The following is a 24,594-nucleotide window of genomic DNA, read 5'->3' as shown; positions in this document are numbered from 1 at the left end:
GGGGAGATGGTGTAAAGCCTTCTGTTCAGTTCCTCTCCTGAAGTCTTAATCTCCACTAAGGAGATGAAGTCCAGGTGTCCTTTTGCTTTGATCCATTGTTTTACTAGCTGTGCTTTCTTAGAATCTGAAAGACCTTTGACGTTGAAGCTTGCAGCTTTCATTATCTTTTATTTGGGGGTTTGTTGAGTCATCCTTTCGAGATTGACTGAGGGGTGGAGCCCAAGTGTGCTCTGCCTCTCTTGAGCTCTTTGCTTATCTCCATGTCATTGGGGTTTCTAGTTGGTGGAATGTAGCTCTTTTCAGTTAGCTGGTATGACTGTTGTGTCCATATCAGCTGCATCCAGATTGTCGACTTCCTTGTCTAACCTCAGCTTGTTGATGGGGGTATTTTCAACACAGTCATTTTCTTCTTCCGTGTCCCCTGGATCTGGAACAGTAGCAAGAACTAAGTATCTGTTGACTAGCGGGTGAGGGGGTTTGGGCTTGGAAAATGGTTTCCTTCTACTGACTTGAACGAACTCAGATTCTTTTATGGCACCGTTAGACTGAGGGGGACTGGGAGGGATTGACTAGGGTTGAAGGGGGGGTCTTTTTCAGCTACTTGGGGGAGGATGAGCTATGGGTTTTTGATGGGACAATTTCTGATGAGATGCCCTTGTTTCCCACAATGAAAGCATGAGTTGGGAAGGTGTTTATAGAGGATTGACTGAGTGTGAGAGAACTCACCACAACCTATTTCTATCTTGTCTGGGAGGGGGAGGGAAAGATCTAGTTCGACTAGGACTTGGGGGTGCCACGCTGGGTTGTAGTCCGAAAAGGCTTTGGTTCCTAGGATTTGACCTAAGGGAGCTAAAATAGATTTGATCCAGGGGTTTAAGTGGATGGGAAGATTAGGGAGCTCGACCCAAACTGGATACACCGAGGATTTGGGGCCGTCTGGATTGAAGTCCTTTGACCACCTCATGAAGCAGAAGGGTAGATGTCTAAACATCCATTGGCCAGAGCTGATGACCTTCATTGCCATGCTTGAATCTTTGAATAAAAAGAGGTAGTAGCCTTTGGGCAGGGCTTGTGTAAGAGTCACCTCTATTCCAAGAGGGGACCAGCTTTCTCTTATCCAGGCTCTCATTGCTTCCTTAGATGGTCTCGGCCCAAAGAGGAGGCCAACCAGACATCTTTCTGTATAGTCTTCTACTTTGCTCCTGACCTGTTTTATTGGCAGATTTACGTGAACAGTGATGGCTGAGTTATTACCTGGGTCGGTGATGTTGGCTGTCTCTTTCTGAGGGACTGCTTCTGCTGCTGCCTGTTCTTTTGCTGACGATCTGGAGGCCTCTTTGTACTGTTCCTTGTTCTTCATGTTTAGGAGTTGTGCTTTGGCATCTTTTAATTCCTGTACCAATCTTGTGTTTTCGTCCATTACTGCTTCCATGATAGTCTCTCCACTCCACGGTTTTTCAGGGATGGGGTTCCACGGGTTTGGGGGAGGGGCTAGATGAGAGGTTGAAGGAGAAGCTACGTTGAAGTGACTGCTGAGCATTGGATTTACTTTTGCAGGTGATGCTGAAGAGGTCTGAGGTCTAATAAGGGACGGGCTCCTCCGCTCAGTGCCCATGCACTTGGGAGGGCATCCGCCCGCCGCCGCAGAAAAGGAGAGCCTGCGCTGCAGATTGAAAAAGGGTGGGAAACAGGGGAAGACTCAGAGCAGCGAGCGAGATGGCTAAATTATAAAGCCTCGATTCTCGAGGGGTTAGCTTTTGGTAGTAGTAGGGGCTTAGGTATTTAAATGCAAAGGTGGTCCATTCATTAGTTGACGGTGTAAGTTCTGATATGGATTAAAACACGGGTGCTACACTTACATGCGAAGGTGGTCCATTCATTAGTTGATGGTGTAGGTTCTGATATTTTGATTAAAGTATGAGGTGCTACATTTAGCAAAATCATGCAGCCACAATTTTTGCTATCATTGGTGCATGGGTGTATTTTTAAATAAATTGCTTGGCTTAATAAGGCGAATTAAGGCCTGGAATTTGCAACCTCACCTTGGACTTTAAAGTTTTCAAATTTGAAGGCATTCGAGGTACATTGGCATTCATTTGAAACCCATTACTCATAAAAAAAATGAGTTGGGGTGGGCTTCTTTAGAAACTAAAGTTTATAGGTAAGTGAAGCTTTGGAGGGCAATGATGCCCATTTTAGCATTGGGTGAATGTGTTAACAATCGGGCTAATGCCAGTAAGTAATACTTAAATTGATGGATCGTGTGTTTTGAAGTCAAAGTCAGCCGGTTCCCGCACTGTAGTATTTGGCCCTTTGACAAGTCTCGTGGGAGAATGGTCGTCTTCAATGATCAAGTCTCTTGCGCACACACAGCACGTGTTGCCCGCCTACCATAGCTTTTGCCCAATCTTCACACACACGTACCGTTCCCCCACCTTCCTCTTCCTCTCCCTCCATATCTACTGGACCTTCTTAGGGCTTTGCCGCACACAGGCTGCTTTTGCTGCTTGCAGGGTTTTCTTCTATCAGATTTCTCTAGTAGGGTTTCCAGGTTACCCAGGTCATGGATTCGGCAGCCCTTGGTCGGAGTTGGAGGGGCTCCTCCTGCAGAGGCTCGGAGCAATGTGGACTTCTGGATGGATCTGGCCTGCGTCCCGGCCGTGCTGATCTGAAGAGGCTCCTCGCAGTCCGCACTAGCCATCGCCCTCTGCAAGCTCAGTCTAGCAGCAGGCTCGGTAATCTCCTTTCCCTGCACTCTAATCCTTTAATCACTGTCCATCAATCTTCATTTTTGCAAATAATCCAATCTAAATTGACCGGATCCACGGCTAATATCACCAATTCTCCGAGAGTGCGCGCAAGTGCGCATACACACTCATAGATCATGGATTTAGAACGATATTGACTATCGATCACCAAATGTATATAAAGCGACGCTCCCTTCTGATCAATTTTATTCTAGTTTTTAATAAATGAAATCTGAAAGAGAGAGAGAGGAGTTTTTAAAGGCCATAGCCAAGCAGCAGACCATGTATGATGCATATGACCGCACTGAAGTGTACGGAATGAAACTTTTGAGAGAAAGAGAGAGGGGTTTTTAAAGGCCATAGCCATGTAAGTAGTCAAACTGACACCCCCTGAAACCCTTTCGTTTGAAAGAAGGATTATCTATGCTTTGGTTTATTGTCTTGTGGGCGACTACCATGAGGTTATAAATTGCACTTTCTTATAAGGTGAATTTGGGCATGTTCTTGGATTCATCTAGGTATATCTTTATGCTGTATTAGCGGACATGCAAACTTCACATTGTGAAGCTTTCGTCCAAGTTGCAGCTAGTTGATATTGTGTTAATTCTTTCTATCTTTAGTGGTGCATATACCCTATCAACTACCTTTTTGTTGTAATAATTCTTTCTATTTGTTATGATCCTTAGTGCTAGGCTTCATTATGGCTGAGTCTGCCTTGCATCTCTCCGGAGCTCTGATAGAAACTCAGTACACAGACCTTTGTATGAATGTATGCTCTTATGAGTGTGTGTGGGTGCGTGGGGTGCGTGTGTGGGAGCATATATTGATACCAAGTTCTACACCCACTATTGGGCACTGATGACGTTAGTGGGGGATGTCGTAGTATCTAGTCCATACTATGCATGATGGAGTTGATGGTTTATTGTCTTGTGGATGACTACCATGAGGTTATAAATTGCACTTTCTTATACGGTGAATTTGGGCATGTTCCTGGATTATCTAGGTATATGCTTTGGTCCCATGGATCATATATGGCCCCCTGTGGACAATAATACCTAGTCTAATCTCTCTCTCAAGTTTCATGGCCATACATGGTCTGTTGCTAATGTGCCTAGCATGGTGGGATAAAACAAACTTGCCTGCAAAAGCTGTTGTATATCTTCGCATCCATCTAGAAGCTGCTTGAAGTTCTCTCTAATGTGTGAATAAGCTGGGCACTTCAACATGAAATGTTCCTCCATCTCAATGGCATGCATAGAACATTCTCTTCATAAGTGACTTTTTGTTGAGTGACCTGCCCATGCACCTACCTCAATGCCGAGGGGGTGGCATCTAGTGCATAATAAAGTAATGGCTCTCCTGGCCTTTCCTGACATGGGAAAATTGATCCGAGGCTGAACCTTTGCTTGTGGTTGAGCATACATGAGCCGATATCTTGGGTTTATGTGTGTGCAATGATATTCAAACTTAGAGCGCTTTTCTGTTGTTTTCCACTAATGAGAAGGCTATCTAATAGCTTCTGTTGCATAGGAACTGATAGCATTTCGCTGAGTGGTAGGTCGAGGCAATTCTGTTAGAAGTCATCTCCTGTCTTTATCAGACACCAGGGCCTCTGTTGTGGGTGTGCCCGCCCTTTGTAGGTGTTTTCTCATTTTTCCTCACTCCTCGTATTTTTTTCCCATTTTTTCCTATTTTTCCATGGTGTGCATGGCTGCCCTATGCTGGCAGGATCACATAGAAGCTGGCCGACTGCACTCGTGTGCATATGGAGCTGGCTGACTATTCTGTTGAGGTCGTGGAGGTTTTTTGGCTGGCCGACTGGAGGAGACCCAGTCGTGAGGCTGGCGGCCTTTTTCTCCACTGGTCGACCCTATGTATGGGGCCATATAAAAAATGGCCCCATGGTCCCCACATCATTGTATCGTTGTTTTCAGATTCGGGATCTTGTGTATAGAGAAGAGTTACACGCCTATCTCTCTCCTTCTCTTGTGCTGTCTATTTTTTGCACTCTACTTGCTCTTGTGGTCTCAGATTTGGTTATCATCTCCTGTAATATGCGGAAGCTTCGAAGAAGGATCGGTACTTCAAAACTCAGAAAACAGCACTCTTTTCGCGACGGAATTAACGCACAAACTGAAAGACGATGTGCAGAAAATAGAGAGAGAAGGGGGAGATGGAGAAGGACACAGTATTGGGTCCCAATTACCCTCTGTAGGCCCCCCACCACGGATGGTGTATTTGCTTTATTAGAATGATGTAAATCTGAAAACAAATACAAAGTACTTGACCTTTTCTTGGCTGGAAAACCTGCCCTTGACCTGTCAGAATATGCAGCGGAGATGATGACCAAATCTGGGAACACAAGAGCAAAAAACGCAGGCATAAAAACAGCACAAGAGAGAGACAGATGTAGGCGTGTAACTCTGCTCTATATACACAAGAAGATTCCGAGATATGATACAAATGAGGTATGGGGGCTGAGGACCAATATATACTCCCCTAGAGGGCAGTCGGCCAGCATCAGGAAAGCCCACGACTGAGAAAAATGTCCACGACTGCTGAAAATAGCAGTCGGCCAGCTCTACAGATGCCTCCGCCTAGTCAGAACAAGTCGGCCAGCACTCTGACAGCCCACGACTGATGTAGATCCAGTCGGCCAGCTTCAGAGTGCTCCTGGCATCACCTGGCAGCCCTCCCAAGCCTCAGAAAAATGGGAAAAATAGGGGAAAAAATACGGAGTGGGGAAAAATGGGAAAACACCTCATAAGGGCGGGCACACCCACAACAAAGGCCCTGGTGTATAAAACTAGACAGGAGATGACTTCTAACACCCCCTCTCAGCTCCTGGCTGTGTGACCAACCACTGGGAGCTGGGGTGCCGCCTGAGCAAATCCTGAGAGCGACTTCGTGAAGAGGTCCACCGTACTGTCCTCCGTCGAACAGAACTCCAGCAAGATGTCGTCAGCAACAATATGTTCACGAACAAAGTGCCTCTGGATGACCATGGGTTCCTCCAGTGGAAGCCCAAACCTGCAATGTAACCTCCTCATGCTCCGTAAAACTGCTTCTCGGGCATAAGTAGATCTCCTCGTGTCCGGAGCTCCTCCCCAAACCGAGTCACTCCAACCGTGGAGTCGGACTCCATCCAACAATCCCCCTCCTGTGTACAAGAGTCCATGATCCTTCGCATGCCGCAAAAACCACAGGAAACGCAATCCTGCCTCACAAAGAGACATCTGCAACCAAGAGCTCAACTGCCTCATCAGGAAGCTCCCGTCCAATCTGGTGTCCATCAACTAGATCAATGAACCATACAGCTTCTGAGTCACAGAGACATCACACTGCTCACAAGGATCAACACCTGTTACGGTGCACAAGCAAGTCCTGGAAACCTTCTGAAGACCACGCAAGGCCTTCTGAAACCTGTCAACCACCCCCTCTGAATCCGGAACCACAAAGCCTGGAGAAACCACCTCCTTCTGCAAGTAATCACCTGTCACCTGCCTGGCTTTCCGAAAGGTCCCCGTGGAAAGAACATCCTCAACTACTGGAAGTTCTATGTCCCGAACACTACGAGACATCAGAGCATAAGTGACCTGTTCAGCTTCCTCTGACTCACGAACACAAGAACTACCAACCTCAGTACTGGAAAGTTCCTGCCAACTGCTGCCATCTACTGGCAAGCTATCCACCATTTGGTCCCGGAAAGCCCGCACCTGCAGCGTATCCACACCTGAGTAGCTATTACCATACTGCCACTCATCACAATCTTGAGGACCTGGGAGAGAGAGTGCTGAAAGCCTGTAGACTCCATTCTCCACTCCACCTTCCCAAACCACTTGGCCTGTTGCTTTGTCCCGGAGAGCAACAAAATGCTCATCAAACTCCACCCGTACGCCAGTCTTGCAAACCTGATGCACTGACAACAGATGAAAACCAAGTGCCGGAACATACAACACCTGGGAGGAATGCTTCCCCCCTCTGCCATCGGGAACTATCTCCATCCTGCCCTCACTGTGACTTGGGATAGTGGACGTATCCCCAGTAAGAATATGACCAGAAAGCCTGCAGAGATCCTGTAAACCGGAACGGGAAGGAGTCATGTGCCTGGAAGCACCACTGTCGAGAATCCACTCCCGAGTATCCGTTGCGGAGAATCCTCCAATCACCTCCCTGCCTGAAGAAAATGAAACATCGGTGTCCATCACCTCCAGGTGCACAAAAGCCGGAGTCTTCATGATTGCTGCTGAGGAGTCTTCACCCTTCTCGGTCTTCCGCTTGGGACACTGTCTCCAGTAGTGGCCTTTCTCGCCACAATCATTATAGGTCCTCTCTGCCTTAAGTTTCTCGCGGTCAGCGTCGGACATCTTCTCAGAAGACTTCTCCGATGAAGCCTTCCCCTTGCCCGAGTTACGGCCTTTCGACCGTTGGCCAGTAAAGGCCTCCGAACCTCCACCCTGAGGAGGGTTCGTAAATCGTTCCTCCTGGTCCAGGACCATGGGCACAAGCTCCTCCCACGTGATGGTGCTGAGCCTGCCACTGGTAATCAAAGAGTAAAATGCTGAGTACGAAGAGGGCAAATGTGACAGCAACGTGATGGCCATGTCCTCTGACGATATCTCCTTCCCAGCCTGAAGAACTTCCTCTGCTGAAGAGCCTGCAGCTTGTTAATATGCTCCCGCATCGTCGACGACTTTGCAGGGCTCATAACCCGCATCTGTACTTCCAAGGAAATCCTCTTCATGGGCGATACCCTGTTATAAAGTGAGGCCAAATGCTGCCATATACCTCTGGCCAGCGTCATGTGCTTGACATGATTGATTACCTGCGGTGTGCAGTTGAGGAAAATAAACGAACGGACCCTGGCGTTGACGCGATCCCACATCTGCGTCTGGGCCTCCCGGTCCTTTCGGGTTGACGGTAACTCCCCTTCCTCTACTTCCGGCCGTGGAACACCAACAACGACGAAATCGGCGAGGTCGTAAGACTCCAAAACGGATTCCATCGTCACCTTCCATATGCCGTAGTTGCTCCCGTCCAACTGACGGTCCACCGGAAACGTGGGGAGTGTTGGGATCTTCACATGTCTCTCGGCCATCTCAAACAGATCTGCCATAGCGGGGATGTACTCTGAAAAGGGTGGGTGGGTGGGAACAAAGAAGAACTGATACCTGCAAGTGGCTGTCCAGCAAATCAGCCCGCCTTCCTCTTGCTTCTCCTCTTCCCGAACAGTCCAAAACAGTCCACCAATCAGCCACAAAACAGCCCCGTCTTGCTCACACAAATCCCAAGACCTATCTAGAGCCTAGGCTCTGATACCATGTCAGAATATGCAGCGGAGATGATGACCAAATCTGGGAACACAAGAGCAAAAAACGCAGGCAGAAAAACAGCACAAGAGAGAGACAGATGTAGGCGTGTAACTCTGCTCTATATACACAAGAAGATCCCGAGATATGATACAAATGAGGTATGGGGGCTGAGGACCAATATATACTCCCCTAGAGGGCAGTCGGCCAGCATCAGGAAAGCCCACGACTGAGAAAAATGTCCACGACTGCTGAAAATAGCAGTCGGCCAGCTACAGATGCCTCCGCCTAGTCAGAACAAGTCGGCCAGCACTCTGACAGCCCACGACTGATGTAGATCCAGTCGGCCAGCTTCAGAGTGCTCCTGGCATCACCTGGCAGCCCTCCCAAGCCTCAGAAAAATGGGAAAAATAGGGGAAAAAATACGGAGAGTGGGGAAAAATGGGAAAACACCTCATAAGGGCGGGCACACCCACAACAAAGGCCCTGGTGTATAAAACTAGACAGGAGATGACTTCTAACATGACCTTCAGTCCTTCACCCCTTTGCTTTAGCAATGTTCTTGGCTGTCCTGGCCCTTGGTTGCTTGGAGCACTTGGTGAATTATGAGATGAATGATGGGATTTAGGCCTACCCTATTTATACTTCCCATCATGAGCAGTTGGCCAGCTGAAAAACAGTCCATGTCCCACGACTGAGTAAATTCAGCATTAAATGCTCAAATAACCTAATAAATTCTGCATAAATTTCCTAGCAAGCTGGGGAGGTAGGCGCTTGCTTCTAGAAGGCTGGGCATAGCCTTTGCCCACAATCTATGGGCTGGGCAGCCTGTATGGGCTGCCCCATACTTGCCCTACAGCCCTATGAAGGCTGTAACCTCCTGAAAATAGCCTTACTCTTGCCTTAGGTCTGTACTACAGCCCTTCCATGGCTGGTGGGTTCAGCCTGGGCCTTCCTGGCCCTCATGGGGGTGGTTCTACACCATTCCCATGCCCACACTCAGATCCGGGGTAGTCCTATGGGCTGGCCCCTTGTCCTAAACATAATCTACTCAGTGATCTGGCATCCGGTACCATACCAGATACACAGAACCACTGACATCATTCTAGAGGGAGACTCACAGCGCGGACTGGCACTGTTTCATGTGCAGGACAGTGCACACCTGACCTTGGACTCATGTGCAGGACAATGCACACCTGACCTCGGACGACTGAGATGGATCCCTGGCTGACTCGTCCCGGACTGGGCTCACATGGGACCAGTTCACCATCCCAGGTCCTGCACCTTCTGTACAGAAATGTCTACGTGGCATCCAAGTGCGGGATGCACCTGACATCCCCTTCTGCTTAACTTGACGGAAGCTGCATAGCCTCCAAATAATCCGTCAATAATGCCGGATAGTCTTCGAAAAATTCTTTGTCGAGCCATACCGCTTCATGAGTTCCTCGGTCCTGAAACTTCGTGAGAAACTGTCGTAGTCTTCGGCCTGAGCCATGCTTGAAACGGTGCAGAAGGATCTGTTCTGGAACCATTACTTCTGCTTCATCAATTATGTCTGGTTCCGCTTCGTCTTTGACCTCTGAAGGGGGTGGACCTGCATATGGCTTTAACCAACTGACATGAAATACATCGTGCATAGTCCAACTCGGAGGTAGCTTTAACTGCATAGACACCTCATTAATCTTTTTCCGGATGGGAAATGGTCCGAAGCTCCTGAAGGACAACTTTGGGCATCGCTTGCCCACCTGCTTCAATCTTTGCTTCATAATCCGAAGATACACCCAATCCCCTTCCGAAAACTTCATGTCTCTTCGGTCTTTATTGGCCTGTCGAGTGTAGGCCTCTTGCGCTTTAGCCAATCTGTCTTTAACGGACTCTAGGATCTCCTGGTAAGACTCCGTCACTCTGTTCGCCTCCGATACTGAAGACGAAGTCCTGGTTAACGACGACTGGAAAGGCCTTCCAAACGCTGCCTCATATGGAGTCCTGCCAATAGCTGAAGAAAAAGAGTCATTCAAAACAGCTTGAACTAAAGGCAGAAACGATTCCCACTTACCTTGCTGATCGTGGACATAACACTTCAGCACATCAAAGGCCAACTGGTTGTATATCTCTGTCTGGCCATCTGTCTGTGGGTGGAATGCACTGGAAAAATTCAACTTAGTACCAAAATTATCAAACAATGCCCTCCAAAAATGACTGGTAAACTTGGCATCTCGGTCTGACACTATGGTCCTAGGAATCCCACCAATCGGGTACCAATGCCGAATGAATAGCTGGGCAACATCCTCGGCGGTCACATTGGCCCTGCAAGGAATAAGCATCACAAATTTGCTGAACCTGTCAACAATAGTCAAACACTGTGTATTACGCTTACTCGGACTGGGAGGCAGATTTGTGACAAAGTCCCTCGAAATGTCTTGGAAAGGACCCTCAGGAATTGGCAAAGGCTGTAACAACCCTATCTTCTTTCCACGAGGAGCTTTCACCTTTTGACAAATGTCACAGCGTTGTACATATGTAAACACATCACGCCTCATCTTTGGCCAAAAATATTGCCGTTCTAATTTCTCCAGAGTCGAATTCATGCCCCTATGACCGCCTGTAATGGTGTCATGGGCATCATGGAGAAGAGCTGCCCGGAATGATTTCATGACACATAGTCGGCCTTTGTAGTAAAGCCAACCATCGCGTATCAGAAAATGGCATGGTCCTGTGGCATCCAATGCCTGTTCCCACTTTCTCCCAAGCTTTATCTCCCACTGCGGAAGCAAGAATGCAACTTTTCTCCCACTGTATGTGATGAAAACACCAAACTCTGGTTGCTGCAGATTTTGGACAGCACCTCAAATGTGCTCTTTTGCCCTTCCAAAGTACTGTACAGCAGTACCAAGTGCTCACCAATGATGTACCAAACCTGTCCCGGCAAGTTCAGCAGCTGAAATTGAACCTTTTGGTCACTCAAAATAGTGTACAGCCATGCCAAAACATGTACAAATCTGTACCAAAACTGTACCAGCAGGTACAATAGCAATAAATGCTCTCCTGGCTGTCCAAATGAGTAAAAATCAGACTTTTACAGTCCCGAACACTGCATAAAACAGTCCCGAACAGAAATTGGGCAAAAGCCCCTTGACTGCAAGCTGATTTCTGAGGATTCAAGGCATAAATGTCTTGCCTGTTGCTTTGCCAAGCTCAACAAGCATACAAACTTGAAAAGCCCCTTGATTTGAGATCAATTTCTGGTCATGCATGGTACATTGGCGCACATGAAGGCATCCAGAGTGTTCACGATGCTTCCCCCTGGTCCAATACATGAAAGCCCCTTGATTTACAGGCACATTGAGTGCTTGTAAGGCATCAGCACATTATCCACAGCATCAAATGCGATTGCCTGCATGCAAATCAACCAAATCGGCACAAAAGCCCCTTGATTTGCACTGCAATTTGCTGCAATTTTGCCCAAATGTGCGATTTTTCACATCATACAGCATGTATGAGTGCTTAATTGCACAATTACATCAAAAGCCCCAAATTTCGACATCCAATTCCCTGCAAATTGATCCTGATTGTGACCAATTTCCTGCAAATTTATCCTGATTGTGACCAATGTCACCCAATTTTGCCAATTTTGCTCAAAAATTGAGCAATTCGACACCTGTATCTGCTCAATTGTTGATTGTACTTCCTCAATTGCAAATCCCAAAAAAAAATTGAGAAAAATACCTTGTAATTTTCTGATTTTTCTCTGATTTGCAGGCAGGGGGGGCGTTTCTTGCTGATGTTGATGCTGACCGACTACACTGCTACAGCTTGAGGATCCCTGCTCGAAGGTGTTGCAGGCAAGATCGCGCAGCTGAAGGCTTTCATTCAGCTCTACGACTCCAGCCCAGCGGTCTTGAAGGACCCTTCTCTGCGTTTCTTTTGGAATTACCGGTCACGGCAGAGTTCAACGAGCGAACACGTACGGTGGTGCACGTCAGTGGTGGCAACGGATGGCTGAAGCGAGGGCGGCTTTGGGCCACGCGCTGATGATTAACACGCCTTCGTCAATGCTTAACGCCCACCAGTGCTCCACGCTCGACGCCTGGCTTTTACCCTTAGTCGGCTGCAACGCCTCAAGGTGGCGAACACACGCGAAGTTGCCCCTCTTCCAGCCACGTAGGCGTGTCGCCTTCGCACAGTTACGCGGACCTTACGCGGACCAGTTCGCCTGAGTTCGCCTTCTACGCCATTAGCCAGTTGACTTCGCCTGTGTTGCTTTCGCCTAGCGCTTGTAGTCGACAGCTCTGGTGGCTACACGTCGCCAGTTTACGCTCATCCGCCCAACACTTCGCCTATCGCTTACTGATGACGCTTCTCACCAGCGATGGCCCTCCCTCTAGCGCCAAGCTTGGCCAGACTTCGTGGCTGTTGGGCAGCCCACGCTGGTTGGCTGGGCAGAGAAAGGCGACCAAAAAAAAAAAAAGAAGAAGAAGGCAATCCTCAGATCAGAATTCAGCACGACCAGTACGACTGCTCCAGGGCTCTGATACCGGCAGAGATTGCAGGACTTGTATGCCCAACAAAGTGCCTCAAGCAAAGTGTATTGGTTGAAGAAACTTATAGGTCTTCAGATGAAGGAAGGGGCGTCTATGACAGCCCATTTAAATGAGTTTAATGGTATTGTCAGCCAGGTTATCAATCAAAAGTTGGCAATGGACGATGAGTTCAAAGCCACTTTTTTGTTATGCACTTTGCCAGAGAGTTGGGACACATTCAGGACAGCCACTAGCAATTCGCATGCTATGCTGTCATATGCAGATGTTGAGGGTGCTCTTCTTCAAGAAGAGATGAACAGGAAAAACAACTCTGTTGGAAAGTCCAATGCAATGAATGCACGTGGGAGATCCCAGCAAAGGGGAAAAAGCCAAGAAAGGGGAAGGAGCAAGTCTCGCTCCAAAAAGGATTTGGAATGCCATTATTGTGGCAAGAAGGGACACATTAAAAAGCAATGCTACAAATGGAAAAATGATCAAAAGGAAAAGGGAAAAGGCAAAGACAAAGAGAAAGATGAAGCCAAAGATGTAAAGCCAAAGGGCAAAAGTGGAGTCAAGATTGAAGAAATCAATGTGTCACATGCAGGTGGCAGTGAGGATGAGGTCCTATTTACTTCTTCACTTGATGCCCATTCACTTCTTACAGGTGGTCATGGTATGCACTCATGGATCATTGATTCAGGTGCCTCCTTTCATGTCACAGGTTGCAGAGACTTGTTTGTCAGGTACACTGCTGGCAATGAAGGAGTGGTTTATTTGGGTGATAACCAATGCATGCAAAATTCTTGGCAGAGGTGATGTGAGGCTTGTATTTTCAGATGGCTCACAGCTTATGCTCCATGATGTCAGGCATGTGCCTGAGATCAAGAAAAATCTGCTTTCTACTGGACAGCTTGATGATGCTGATTATGTTACCACACTTGGTAGTGGAACGTGGAAAATTAGTAAGGGCTCACTGGTTGTTGCCAGAGGCTCTAAGGTGGACACTCTTTATTTCATGCATGCAGGTGTTTGTCACCATGCTAATGTAAATGCAACCGAGCTGCCGGAAATCTCTATGTGGCATAGCCGGTTGGGACACATGAGTGTCAAAGGAATGGAGCAATTGTCTCGTTTGGGTTACTTGCCTTCTCTAAAGTTTTCAAGTTTTCAGTTTTGTGAGCATTGTATATATGGTAGGCAACTACAGTGCCCGCACAAGAAAGCTCTTGGACAGAAAGATGCTCAGTTAGAGCTTGTGCATACAGATGTATGTGAGATGCCTCAGCTTTCTTTGGGAGGGGCAAAATATTTTGTGTCTTTTATTGATGATGCCACACGCAAGGTGTGGGTCTATCCTCTTCGCTTGAAGAGTGATACATTCTCAGTGTTTCAGAAGTTTGTTGCTCTTGTTGAGAATCAAACTGGCAAAACACTGAAGGCTTTGCGTTCCGACAATGGTGGAGAGTATACGTCCAAACAGTTTCAGGACTTTTGTGATGCTAAAGGCATCAAGAGGGAGCTCTCTACTCCTTATGATCCTCCACAAAACGGGACAGCAGAGAGGATGAACAGGACCATACAGGAGAAGGTCCGTTCTATGTTGTCACATGCTGCATTACCTCATGGTTTTTGGGCTGAAGCTGTTATGACAGCCGTTCATCTTATAAACAGGTCACCTAAGACGAGGCTTGGTGGGAAAGTGCCAGAAGAAGTATGGACAGGGAAGCCTCCGTCATACAAGCACTTGAGAGTGTTTGGTTGCGTTGCGTACGTGCACATACGCAGGGAAATGCGCACCAAACTTGATCCTAAGTCTCACAAATGCATATTCCTAGGATATGGTGACAGAGGTGAAATGGGGTATAGACTTTGGGATCCCATGAATAGAAAGATCATACGCAGCAATGATGTCATTTTTGATGAAACATGCATGTATAAGGAGCCTGCAAGGCAACAGGAGCCTGGCAGAGTCATCTTTGATGATGATGGACATCATGGACAACAACAAAGGGCTGTAAATCAGCCATTACAGCAGGAAAACCAGCCCTTAAATGGTGCTGAAAATGGTCCAAATGGACAGCCAGACATGGCAGAAGATATCCCTATGGATATACCACAGTTGGAGGAGATACCGGGCATGATATTTCAGCCTTATGGCATGGAACAGGAGCCACCAATGGGTGATATGCAGGCTGGACAGCAACCTGCAAATGATGGTCATTGGGTACGGAGGTCCACTAGACCCTCCAGAGTCCCTGACAGGTTTGTTCCAGGGGTTGACTATTTGATGCTTACTGACTGTGGGGAGCCCTCATGTTATAAAGAGGCTTTACAGAGGGCAGACAAGGCTCTATGGGAGCGTGCCATGAAGTCAGAGATGGATTCTCTGCATAAAAATGGAACTTGGATGTTGGTGCCTTTGCCTGCAGGCAAGAAGGTTTTGCCATGCAAGTGGGTATACAGGCTCAAAGTTGCACCAGATGCAAAGCCAAGATACAAAGCCAGGTTAGTGGCTAAGGGCTTCAAGCAGGAATATGGTGTGGACTTTGAGGAGATCTTCTCTCCAGTGGTCAAAATGACCACACTTAGAGCTGTGTTGGCTTTGGTTGCGCATGATGATCTGGACTTGATTCAGATGGATGTGAAGACTGCTTTTCTTCACGGTGATCTCCATGAGGAGATATATATGCAGCAGCCAGAGGGTTATGCAGTAAGTGGAAAGGAGAAGCTTGTATGCAAGCTAAAAAAGAGTCTTTATGGGCTCAAACAGGCACCAAGAGAATGGTATCATAAATTTGATACATTCATGAAATCACAGAAATTCAGGAGAAGTGACATAGATCACTGCTTGTACACCAAGAAAGCTTTGGATGGCAGTCTATTGATTCTCATTTTGTATGTTGATGATATGTTGATTGCCGGGAAATCTCGTAAAGAGATGGATGCTTTGAAGAAGAGGCTGCATGAAACCTTTGATATGAAGGATTTGGGTGATGCAAATCACATCTTGGGTATGCGGATACTTCGGGACAGAAATCAGCATGTGTTGTATTTGTCTCAGAAGGAATACATTGGCAAAGTCTTGCAGAGGTTCAATATGGACGGGGGGAAGAAAGCTAGTACTCCTTTGCCTCCATATGTGAAACTCAGTGCTATGGACAGCCCACAGTCAGATAGAGACAGGGCTGATATGGCCAAGATTCCGTATGCTTCAGCTTGTGGCAGTCTCATGTATGCCATGGTTGCTACTAGGCCGGACATTGCATTTGCAGTGGGAGTGGTTTCTAGATACATGGCCAACCCTGGCAAGAAGCATTGGTAAGCAGTGAAAGGTGTCATGAGATACCTGAAGGGCACACAGGATTTGTGCATTTGCTTTGGCAAACAGGATGCATTAGTGCATGGTTATACGGATTCGGATTATGCCGGTCATCCAGATAACCGGAAGTCTACTACCGGTTATGTATTTACATTCACAGGAGGTGCTGTGTCATGGATATCCAGGATGCAGAAGTGCACTGCCTTATCTACTACAGAGGCCGAGTATATTGCAGCCACAGAGGCTTGCAAGGAGGCATTATGGCTATCTCGGGTAGTGGTTGATTTGGGTTATACAGGGGATATTCCATTGTTGCATTGTGACAGTCAGAGTGCCATTCAGTTGGCAAAGAACCCTGTCTTTCATGCAAAGACGAAGCATGTGGATGTGAAGTATCACTTCATCAGAGAGGTGATAGAGAACAAGCAAATTCAGCTTGTTAAGATTCACACGGATGACAACCCGGCTGATCTGTTGACAAAGAGTTTGCCTCCGGAGCGGTTTGCTCATTGCAGACACTTGATGGGCATTGGATGAGGCCATTTTCAGCCTTGATATGGCCTTGTATATTATCATGTACATGCTGATTTTTTCTTTTCCTTTACTTAAGGGCACTTTGCCTTTAAGTGGGAGGTTGTTGGGGTAAAGGCGTTATGCCCACCCTTATAGTGTGTACAAGCCCATAAGTTATAGTACATAGTACACTTAGTATTTTTAATGTACTAAGTGCACTATGTGTACTAGTGCAATATACATGTGTGATAGGGGAGTCACACACTCATACTTGATGAGTTGACTTATCCCCACAACTCTCTCTCTCTCTCTCCCTTGCTTCTCTGTGTATGTCTCCCATGAATGAACTCTAACCCTAATTCTGTTTTCTCTCCCATCATGTAACTCTGCTCTATATACACAAGAAGATCCCGAGATATGATACTGAATGAGAAAGTGGAGGAGGATGGGGGGCAATATATACAAGCCCATGAGGGCAGTCGGCCAGCTCTAAAAGAGGCCCACGACTGGACAAAACCCACGACTGCTGAAAAATAGCAGTCGGCCAGCATCTGATGCCCCATGCCTGCACAGAACAAGTCGGCCAGCACTCAGACAGCCCACGACTGATATAGATGCAGTCGACCAGCTTCAGAGTGCTCCTGGCATCACCTGGCAGCCCTCCAGCCACTAGGAAAAAATGGGAAAAATAGGGAAAAAATACGGGGAGTGTGGAAAAATGATATACGGGCGGGCACACCCACAACAGAGGCCCTGGTGTATACAACTGGACAGGAGATGACTTCTAACAGTTTTTTGTCTCTCAGTAGCGGTATGTTCATGAGTTGCTCGAGGCCTTTGGGATGGAGAACTGCAAGCCTATTACTTCGCCGATGGACCCAAATACAAAGTTAACTGTTAATGATCCTTGTGAGCCAGTTGATGCCTCGCAGTATCGGAAGTTGGTTGGTTCATTGATCTGGTTGCTGAACACCAGATTGGACTTGAGCTTCTCCGTGGGGCTGTTGAGCTCTTTTATGCAGACGCCATTGAAGTCTCATTGGGACGCAGGATTGCGGATCTTGCGGTATCTGCAAAGTACGATCGATCTAGGACTCTTTTACACATGAGGGGATGGAAAGACTCCAAGGATGGAGTGACTCAGATTGGGAAGGAGATCCAGACACGAGGAGATCTACTTCAGGATACAGTTTTACCCTTGGCTCAAGAGCAGTTTCTTGGAGCAGTAAGAGGTAGCCAACTATTGCCCTATCTATGATAGAGGCAGAGTATCGGGCTGCTTGTGGTGCTGCTTGCGAGGTTGTGTTGCTGCGGAGGCTGCTAGGCGAGATTGGGTTTCCACAGAAGGAGCCCACAGTCATCCAGTGTGATAACTAGAGTTGTATAGCTATTGCTCGGAACCCGGTCTTCCATGCCCGGACCAAGCACATAGAGATACAGTATCACTTTGTACGTGAGAAGATCTTGGTTGGTGACATCTTGCTACTTTATTGTTCGGCAGAGGACAATGCGGCGGACCTCTTCACGAAGACTCTACTCTACCTCAGGCTAGGCTCAGGTGGCACTCCAGCTCCCTAGGGTTGATTTCACAGCTAGGAGTTGAGAGGGAGTGTTAGAAGTCATCTCTTGTCTTTATCAGACACCAAGGCCTGTGTTGTGGGTGTGCCCGCCCTTTGTAGGTGTTTTCTCATTTTTCCTTACAAGCCGTATTTTTTCCCCATTTTTCCCTATTTTTCCATGGTGTGGGTGGCTGCCCTATGCTGGCTGGATCACTTAGAAGCTGGCCGACTGCACTCGTGTGCATATGGAGCTGGCCGACTATTCTGTTGAGGTCGTGGAGGTTTTTTGGCTGGCCGACTGGAGGAGACCCAGTCGTGAGGCTGGTGGCCTGTTTCTCCACTGGTCGACCCTATGTATGGGGCCCCATGGCCCCCACATCATTGTATCTTTGTTTTCAGATTCGGGATCTTGTGTATAGAGAAGAGTTACACGCCTATCTCTCTCCTCTTGTGTTGTCTATTTTCTGCACTCTACTTGCTCTTGTGGTCTTAGATTTGGTTATCATCTTTGCTGCGTATTTTGACAAATTCTCCTTCCCCCAACATGCATCCCCCAACATGCAAACCAGTTTCGCAGGTCTTGCACCCAGCCAGAGGAAAGCAAATTGCTCTTATGTGTTTTTGGTGGCTTAGAGCTTGCTTTCTAGGCAATCTTTGGTAGGCGGTGTGAAGGCATACCCTTTATCTTGGTGATGTATTGTATACACTTCCTAGGAAATCTTTGGTAGGCGGTGTGAAGGCATACCCTTTATCTTGGTGATGTATTGTATACCCTTTCTAGTGCGACCATTTCAAGTGGGCGGCTCCCTGTTTCAGGAGCATTACTGAGAGAGAGAGAGAGAGAGAGAGAGAGAGAGAGAGAGAGAGAGAAGCCAGCACATGACATATGATCCATTTGATGGCACCAAAGTGAAGGGAATGGGACTTGAACACGAGAGAGAGAGAGAGAGAGAGAGAGAGAGAGAGAGAGAGAGAGAGAGAGAGTAATATTAACATCTACAATAGATCCCAAGGATCTATGAGACCATGAGTGATACAATAATACCATGGGTATACTGAGCCATGGAAGTAAATTCATAATTCAATGCTCTTTTTTGTAAAAGTGGCTTGTTCTAGCTTAGAGTAGGGTTTGTTGTTTTAACTTAGACTAGGCCTTGTTTAGTCTTTTCTTTCTCGCTCTAGCTTAATGTAGAATTAGTTTGGTTCTTTCCTATGTTTTGTGATTCTTTGTTGTTATACCTTAGAGCAGACTTTGAGTACTAGTCTCTATCATGGCTGAGTATGCCCATCACCTTTGGAGAGTGATAGAAACTCAGTTCGCTGGTTTTATTAAGCATGTTCTTTTGAACTAACCTTATACAAACTTGCACCTACTCTTGGGCACTGATGACGTGAGTAGGGATGTCATAGCTTATTGTCCACGCTATGCATGATAAAGTTGATGAACCTACACTTCATGTTCGGACAGACATTGGAGTTAATGGTTGCACTTTTGAGTCGGAGTCTTTTTTAAAGTTAAGCTTAATGTTTGGTTCTTAGGTCTAGAGTTTACAGTTCTCTGTTTTGCTATTTTATATTGTTGTTTAGTATCTTAGCTTAAAAGGTTTAAGTTCTTATTAAGAAGAAATGTGTGTATGCTTTTGTGTGTGTGTGTGTTTTTTTTTTCCCTTTCATTCATGTAATTGTTTTGTTTTGTTTTGTTGTTTCTTGTTTTTTTTGGTTTTTTGGTTTTTGTTTTTTTTGTTTTGTTTTTGTTTTGTTTTTTTGTTTTTTTTTGTTTTTGATTAATGTCTTAATTAAAAGTCTTTGTTTGATATTATCTTTTGATTTCCTCTCCTTAGTAGCTAGGTTTGTTAGTTTATTTATTTTTGATCTTTCAAATGCTTTGTTTTTGTCTTTGTCCTTCTTCACTATTATTTCTTTCTCAAATCTCTCAATTCGTAAGTTCAGATTTTTCTGACCTTATGAAGGTATATATTAGTAGTGTATATACATGTGATATCAGCATATGGCCCTGTGTATGAGGTAAACTAGCCATGAAAAACTAATGGTAATGCCTGACTCAGCGAATACAGACTGATGACCGATGGAGAGAGAGAGATTTTAATCTTCTTGTTTTTATTGGGATGTGCTGTTGCAGAGGTTTATGCAGGTGTGGGGAACACATTTGGAAACTTGTTTAGGGTGACCACATTTGGTGAGTCACATGGTGGTGGTGTTGGTTGTGTCATTGATGGAGTTCCTCCAAGATTACCCCTTACTGAAGCAGACATGCAATTTGAACTTGATAGAAGGTCGGTCATAATTCATTTGCTATTTTTTGCCTTTCATTGAAATAACCCCAATCTCTCTCTCTCTCCCCCCCCCCCCCCCAAAAAAAAAAAGGCATTGTAGTCATTGCATCTTGTACTCAAAGATCTGGGAAGAGGTGATAAGACTCCCCACGTCACACTGTGATATGGTGTTGGGGGAAGGTGGTGTTCTATAGCTTAAATACATGCTGGAATTGAGATGTCTTTACCCATTCTTAGAGAGGCCAAGTGCTTAAAGGTTAAGCAAACCTCTGTGAAGGACTTCCCTAATGCCCTGCCAAGTGAGTATTGCAATCCAAGAACTCGTCTTAAGACAATGGTAGACACTTGTGCCTGCCATATGTATGGGCTTCTTACCCATGTAAGGCCTGTTGCATATGAAGGGCTTGCCAGTTGGGGGTTGGGAAGAGAAGGGGAAGGGGGGGTGGAATTCTTCATGTCTGCCCATGAGTCGAGTCTTACCCATCCACATGCTTAAGGAGAGGGTCTGTGTGTATCCAATCTACGTAGGCTTGTGTGCAGTGTATTGGAAGTTTTTTTAACATCCTGATTTTGTTTCCCAAAAATTTTCCACTACATCCTGGTTGCCTTCACTTCTTGTTAGGTGCTTACAGCTTTCTTTCGCATATAAAGCTGTTTTGGAATAGTCACAGCTTTGTCAGGATTTGGTCTCGCCTTATGAATCACTGTATATAAGGAGTTTTCTACTCCTTTCTTTAAGTCTATAAGAAGCCCATTACCTGATAGCCAGGTTTGTGCTTAGTGGTGGTATAAGGGATCAATCTTGTTAACCAGGAAATTTTTCAAAGTTGGGGTCTTGGTCATTTCAAAAAACATTTCTCAGGGTAATAGAACTTTGAGTCTTTTAAGCTGTTATTTTCCTTGCATGCTTAGGCTCAGGTGCAGCCCCTTTTTTTGCATGGTGGCTTAATGGCTATGATTGCATTCATGGCTGGGTGAGTAGGTAATGCATATGCACATGCTAGGGAGGTCCTTATTGTAGAATTTGAATCAATTGGCTGAAGAGGATGTCAAACAAAAAGGAAGTGTGTGATGAATAGGTCTGGTAACAGTCATGTTTTGTTTCAAGGTGGTTAAGCAATCCTTTGTTGTATTGTAATTAGTATGAATTTGAGCTGTTTGCAGAAGGCCAGGCCAGAGCCGCATTACGACTCCTCGCAAGGAGACTGATACTTGCTCGATATTATCTGGGGTTGCAGAAGGTTGGTTTTTGACAAAAATGCAAAGGATTGCACGATATGCTTTACCACACTAGCCTTAACAACATGTTTGCTACACAGGTTTAACCTTGGGGACTCCTATTGCTGTTGTTGTACCAAATACAGACCAGAGAGGAGGGGTTAGTTCTTTATCCTCATGACTCTAGATATTCCATGTGCTGGGACATGGGTGTTACTAGGGCGGGAGTGCATTCAGGGGCCTTGCTGTGTACGACTAGGGTGGAGGTATTATAATTTTTTGGTCCTCATTGTGAAGGATTTTCTGTTTGCTTCAGGACTACAAAGAGATGTCACTTGCCTACAGACCGTCACACGCTGATGCAACCTATGACTTCAAATATGGGGTTAGAGCTATTCAGGTAAGAGTATGTCTTCATTTTTGGGCCAGTGTATATGGCAACATGAGTAGGCTCTGTTGTTGTGAACTGAAATTGTGTGTCACCAGGGTGGTGGCAGGTCTTCTGCAAGGGAAACAATTGGAAGGGTGGCAGCTGGAGCAGTTGCAAAGAAAGTATTGCAAAAAATATCTGGAACAGAGGTAGGGGTTTACGTTAGCTCTCTTTTCTTTAGGCTCTCGTGTTTGGTCCAAGTGGTTTACCAAAGCCCTCTTTTCTTTAGGTCCTTGCCTTTGTTTCGAGGGTTCACAACGTGGAGCTGCCTGAAGGCGCAGTAGACTTTGGCAAACTGTCCATGGAGCAGGTATAGCTAGCTGTTTTGCTTCACTGCGACTGGCCAGCAATATTAGACTGCTAGTCTCTTATGTTCATGGAGTCATTGTAGAAATGGGTTTGCTGTGTGATAAGAGTTGGATAAAGAACTTAAGGTGGCTTTAACTGTGGTGTGCGTGTTGGTAGGTTGAGGCCAACATCGTGAGGTGTCCGGATCCTGTTGTGGCTGAAAAGATGATCGAGGCCATTGACCAAGTTCGTGTGAAAGGGGACTCAGTGGGAGGAGTAGTGACTTGCATTGCGCGAAATGTCCCGCGGGTATATTTTTGTGTTGATTGTACTGATTCTCCTTCGTTTGTTCATTGTGTTGGTTGTTCCTTTGTTTTCTTGTACCTGTGTACATGTGCATGCAACTGCCTTTTAGTAATGTGTGTATGCGCATCCAGACACCAGCACACAACCCGCTGCATTGTGCATTTCTTCTCTTTTCTTGCTTGCATTCTTAAGTATGGGGCTATATTGGTGTACTTTTGCAGGGATTGGGCTCTCCAGTATTTGACAAGCTAGAAGCAGAACTAGCAAAGGCCTTGATGTCCTTGCCTGCAACCAAGGGATTTGAAGTGGGCAGTGGATTTTCTGGTAACCATACTTTTGGCCAGTATGTGGAGTATAGAGTTCTTTGCATACCTGTCTCCAAACCATGATTATAGTGGGCTTCTGATGTTACATGTATGCCCTTCTTGCCAGGCTCTTTACTGACCGGAAGTGAACACAATGATGAATTCTTTATTGATGATGCCGGGAATGTAAGGACCCGTACCAATCGCTCAGGCGGGATTCAGGTGTGATTTGGTATCTGTTCTGTTCATTGAGCTTATTAGAGTATGTTGGTAATGCCGAGGAGATCTTCTAGCTGATGTGAATGCATGGGTATTACTTTTGTTGATGCTCTTCATAAAAGCGTTTTTGTCTGGTGTGCTTTAAGGGCGGTATCTCAAACGGTGAGACTATATTGATGAGGCTGGCCTTCAAACCGACATCTACTATAACTGTAAGCTCTCTTCACATCATGGTTCTTGGACATAGCTGTCAATTATTGCTTGCTTACCAAATTTACTTCCTTGCAGATATCTCAGAAAACTGTCACCAGAGATCGACACGAGACGGAGTTACGAGCGCGAGGCCGGCATGACCCCTGTGTTGTTCCCCGAGGTATGTTTTGTGCACTTAGAGATGCATTGCTTGTTTGCTTGGTTTGCAAAATATTTTGATCAGTGTCCTGTACATCATTCAACTGACTCTTCGGCCAAAGTCAAAGAATGCATGTACAAATTGTGCCATTGGGGTGGCATTTCTAGGGAACACTGCAAGGCCATGCTGATTTCCCTGCTATGCTCTTGCAGCTGTTCCAATGGTTGAAGCAATGGTTGCACTGGTACTTGTGGATCAATTGTTGCAGCAGTATGCGCAGTGCCAACTTCTTCCCACAGATCCTGTGTTGCAAGTTTCGTCATCTTCAAAGGAGGCAGAACCGACACCTGTATGAAAAGCATACTGTGTAGTTGAGACTGTCGGAAGCTCGGTGGTAAATGGCTTCCTTTGAAAATGCGGGGTGTGCTCAGTAGCTAGGTGGGAAACATTCAGCACAACTGGACTATTCAGAGAGGTTGGCAAAGTCGGTGAGTTTGTGATTTGTATATGACCATTTTCAGCTGCTCAGTGCTGAACTTGTTACTCGGTTCGAAAGAGTTGGTGATGGTGGACAATTCCATCTCCAGGAGTGGAAGTGTTTACTGGAAAATTTGCAGTACTACTCTTTTGTTTCTTTGTGCTGGAAGTGTTAAAATGTTGCCAATAAATGAGCACCTTTTCTTTTCAAGAACTGGAATAAAAGTCTAGAGTCATTTATAAGCTGGCAAGGATTTGTACACTTGTTTTTGTAACTCACCAGATCCATTCTTGTATATGGGTCTTATAGGTTGTACTAGGCCTTAGTAGACAGCAACGTGATCCTTCCGATGATTTTTCTCTCATTCTATACACAACATCTCTAGCGTGTTGATGAATAAAGCCTCACTTGCCAGCCAAGAAATCTAAATTAATGATCTTTTTGCATCAATCACAGGTGAGATTCTAGAAGAAGAAGACCCACGATGGCCGAAATATGTCAAAGCTATTGAAGTTCATGAGGAATTTTCTAAGAATTGGGAAATTGAGTTAAGCAAGGTAATGTTATTGACTCCAGAAGAGTCAAAAGTTAGCCAAGCATCGTGAACACTCTGGATGCCTTCATGTGCGTCAATGTACCATGTATGATCAGCAATTGATCTTAAATCAAGGGGCTTTTCAAGTTTGTATGCTTGTTGAGCTTGGCAAAGCAGCAGGCAAGACATTTATACCTTGAAT

At 46.0% G+C, this 24,594-nt stretch overlaps 1 protein-coding gene across 1 annotated transcript; it reads left to right on the top strand.

Moving 5' to 3' along the window:
- Positions 1 to 2,295: 2,295 nt before the first annotated feature.
- Positions 2,296 to 24,099, top strand: LOC147618159 (uncharacterized). The gene is made up of 13 exons (XM_086774585.1): positions 2,296 to 2,735; positions 20,108 to 20,261; positions 21,426 to 21,502; positions 21,581 to 21,639; positions 21,796 to 21,879; positions 21,966 to 22,058; positions 22,139 to 22,219; positions 22,375 to 22,506; positions 22,725 to 22,827; positions 22,936 to 23,030; positions 23,174 to 23,239; positions 23,316 to 23,400; positions 23,592 to 24,099. The coding sequence occupies exons 1-13, from the start codon at positions 2,564 to 2,566 to the stop codon at positions 23,732 to 23,734; spliced, it is 1,344 nt and encodes a 447-aa protein (XP_086630711.1). The 5' UTR covers positions 2,296 to 2,563; the 3' UTR covers positions 23,735 to 24,099.
- Positions 24,100 to 24,594: the final 495 nt, after the last annotated feature.

Source organism: Cibotium barometz, chromosome 35 (genome assembly GCF_041138505.1).
Source record: "Cibotium barometz isolate CiBa-2024 chromosome 35, ASM4113850v1, whole genome shotgun sequence".
In the NCBI taxonomy this organism is placed as follows: Eukaryota; Viridiplantae; Streptophyta; class Polypodiopsida; order Cyatheales; family Cibotiaceae; genus Cibotium; species Cibotium barometz.
This window is presented reverse-complemented; position numbering and strand designations above follow the sequence as displayed.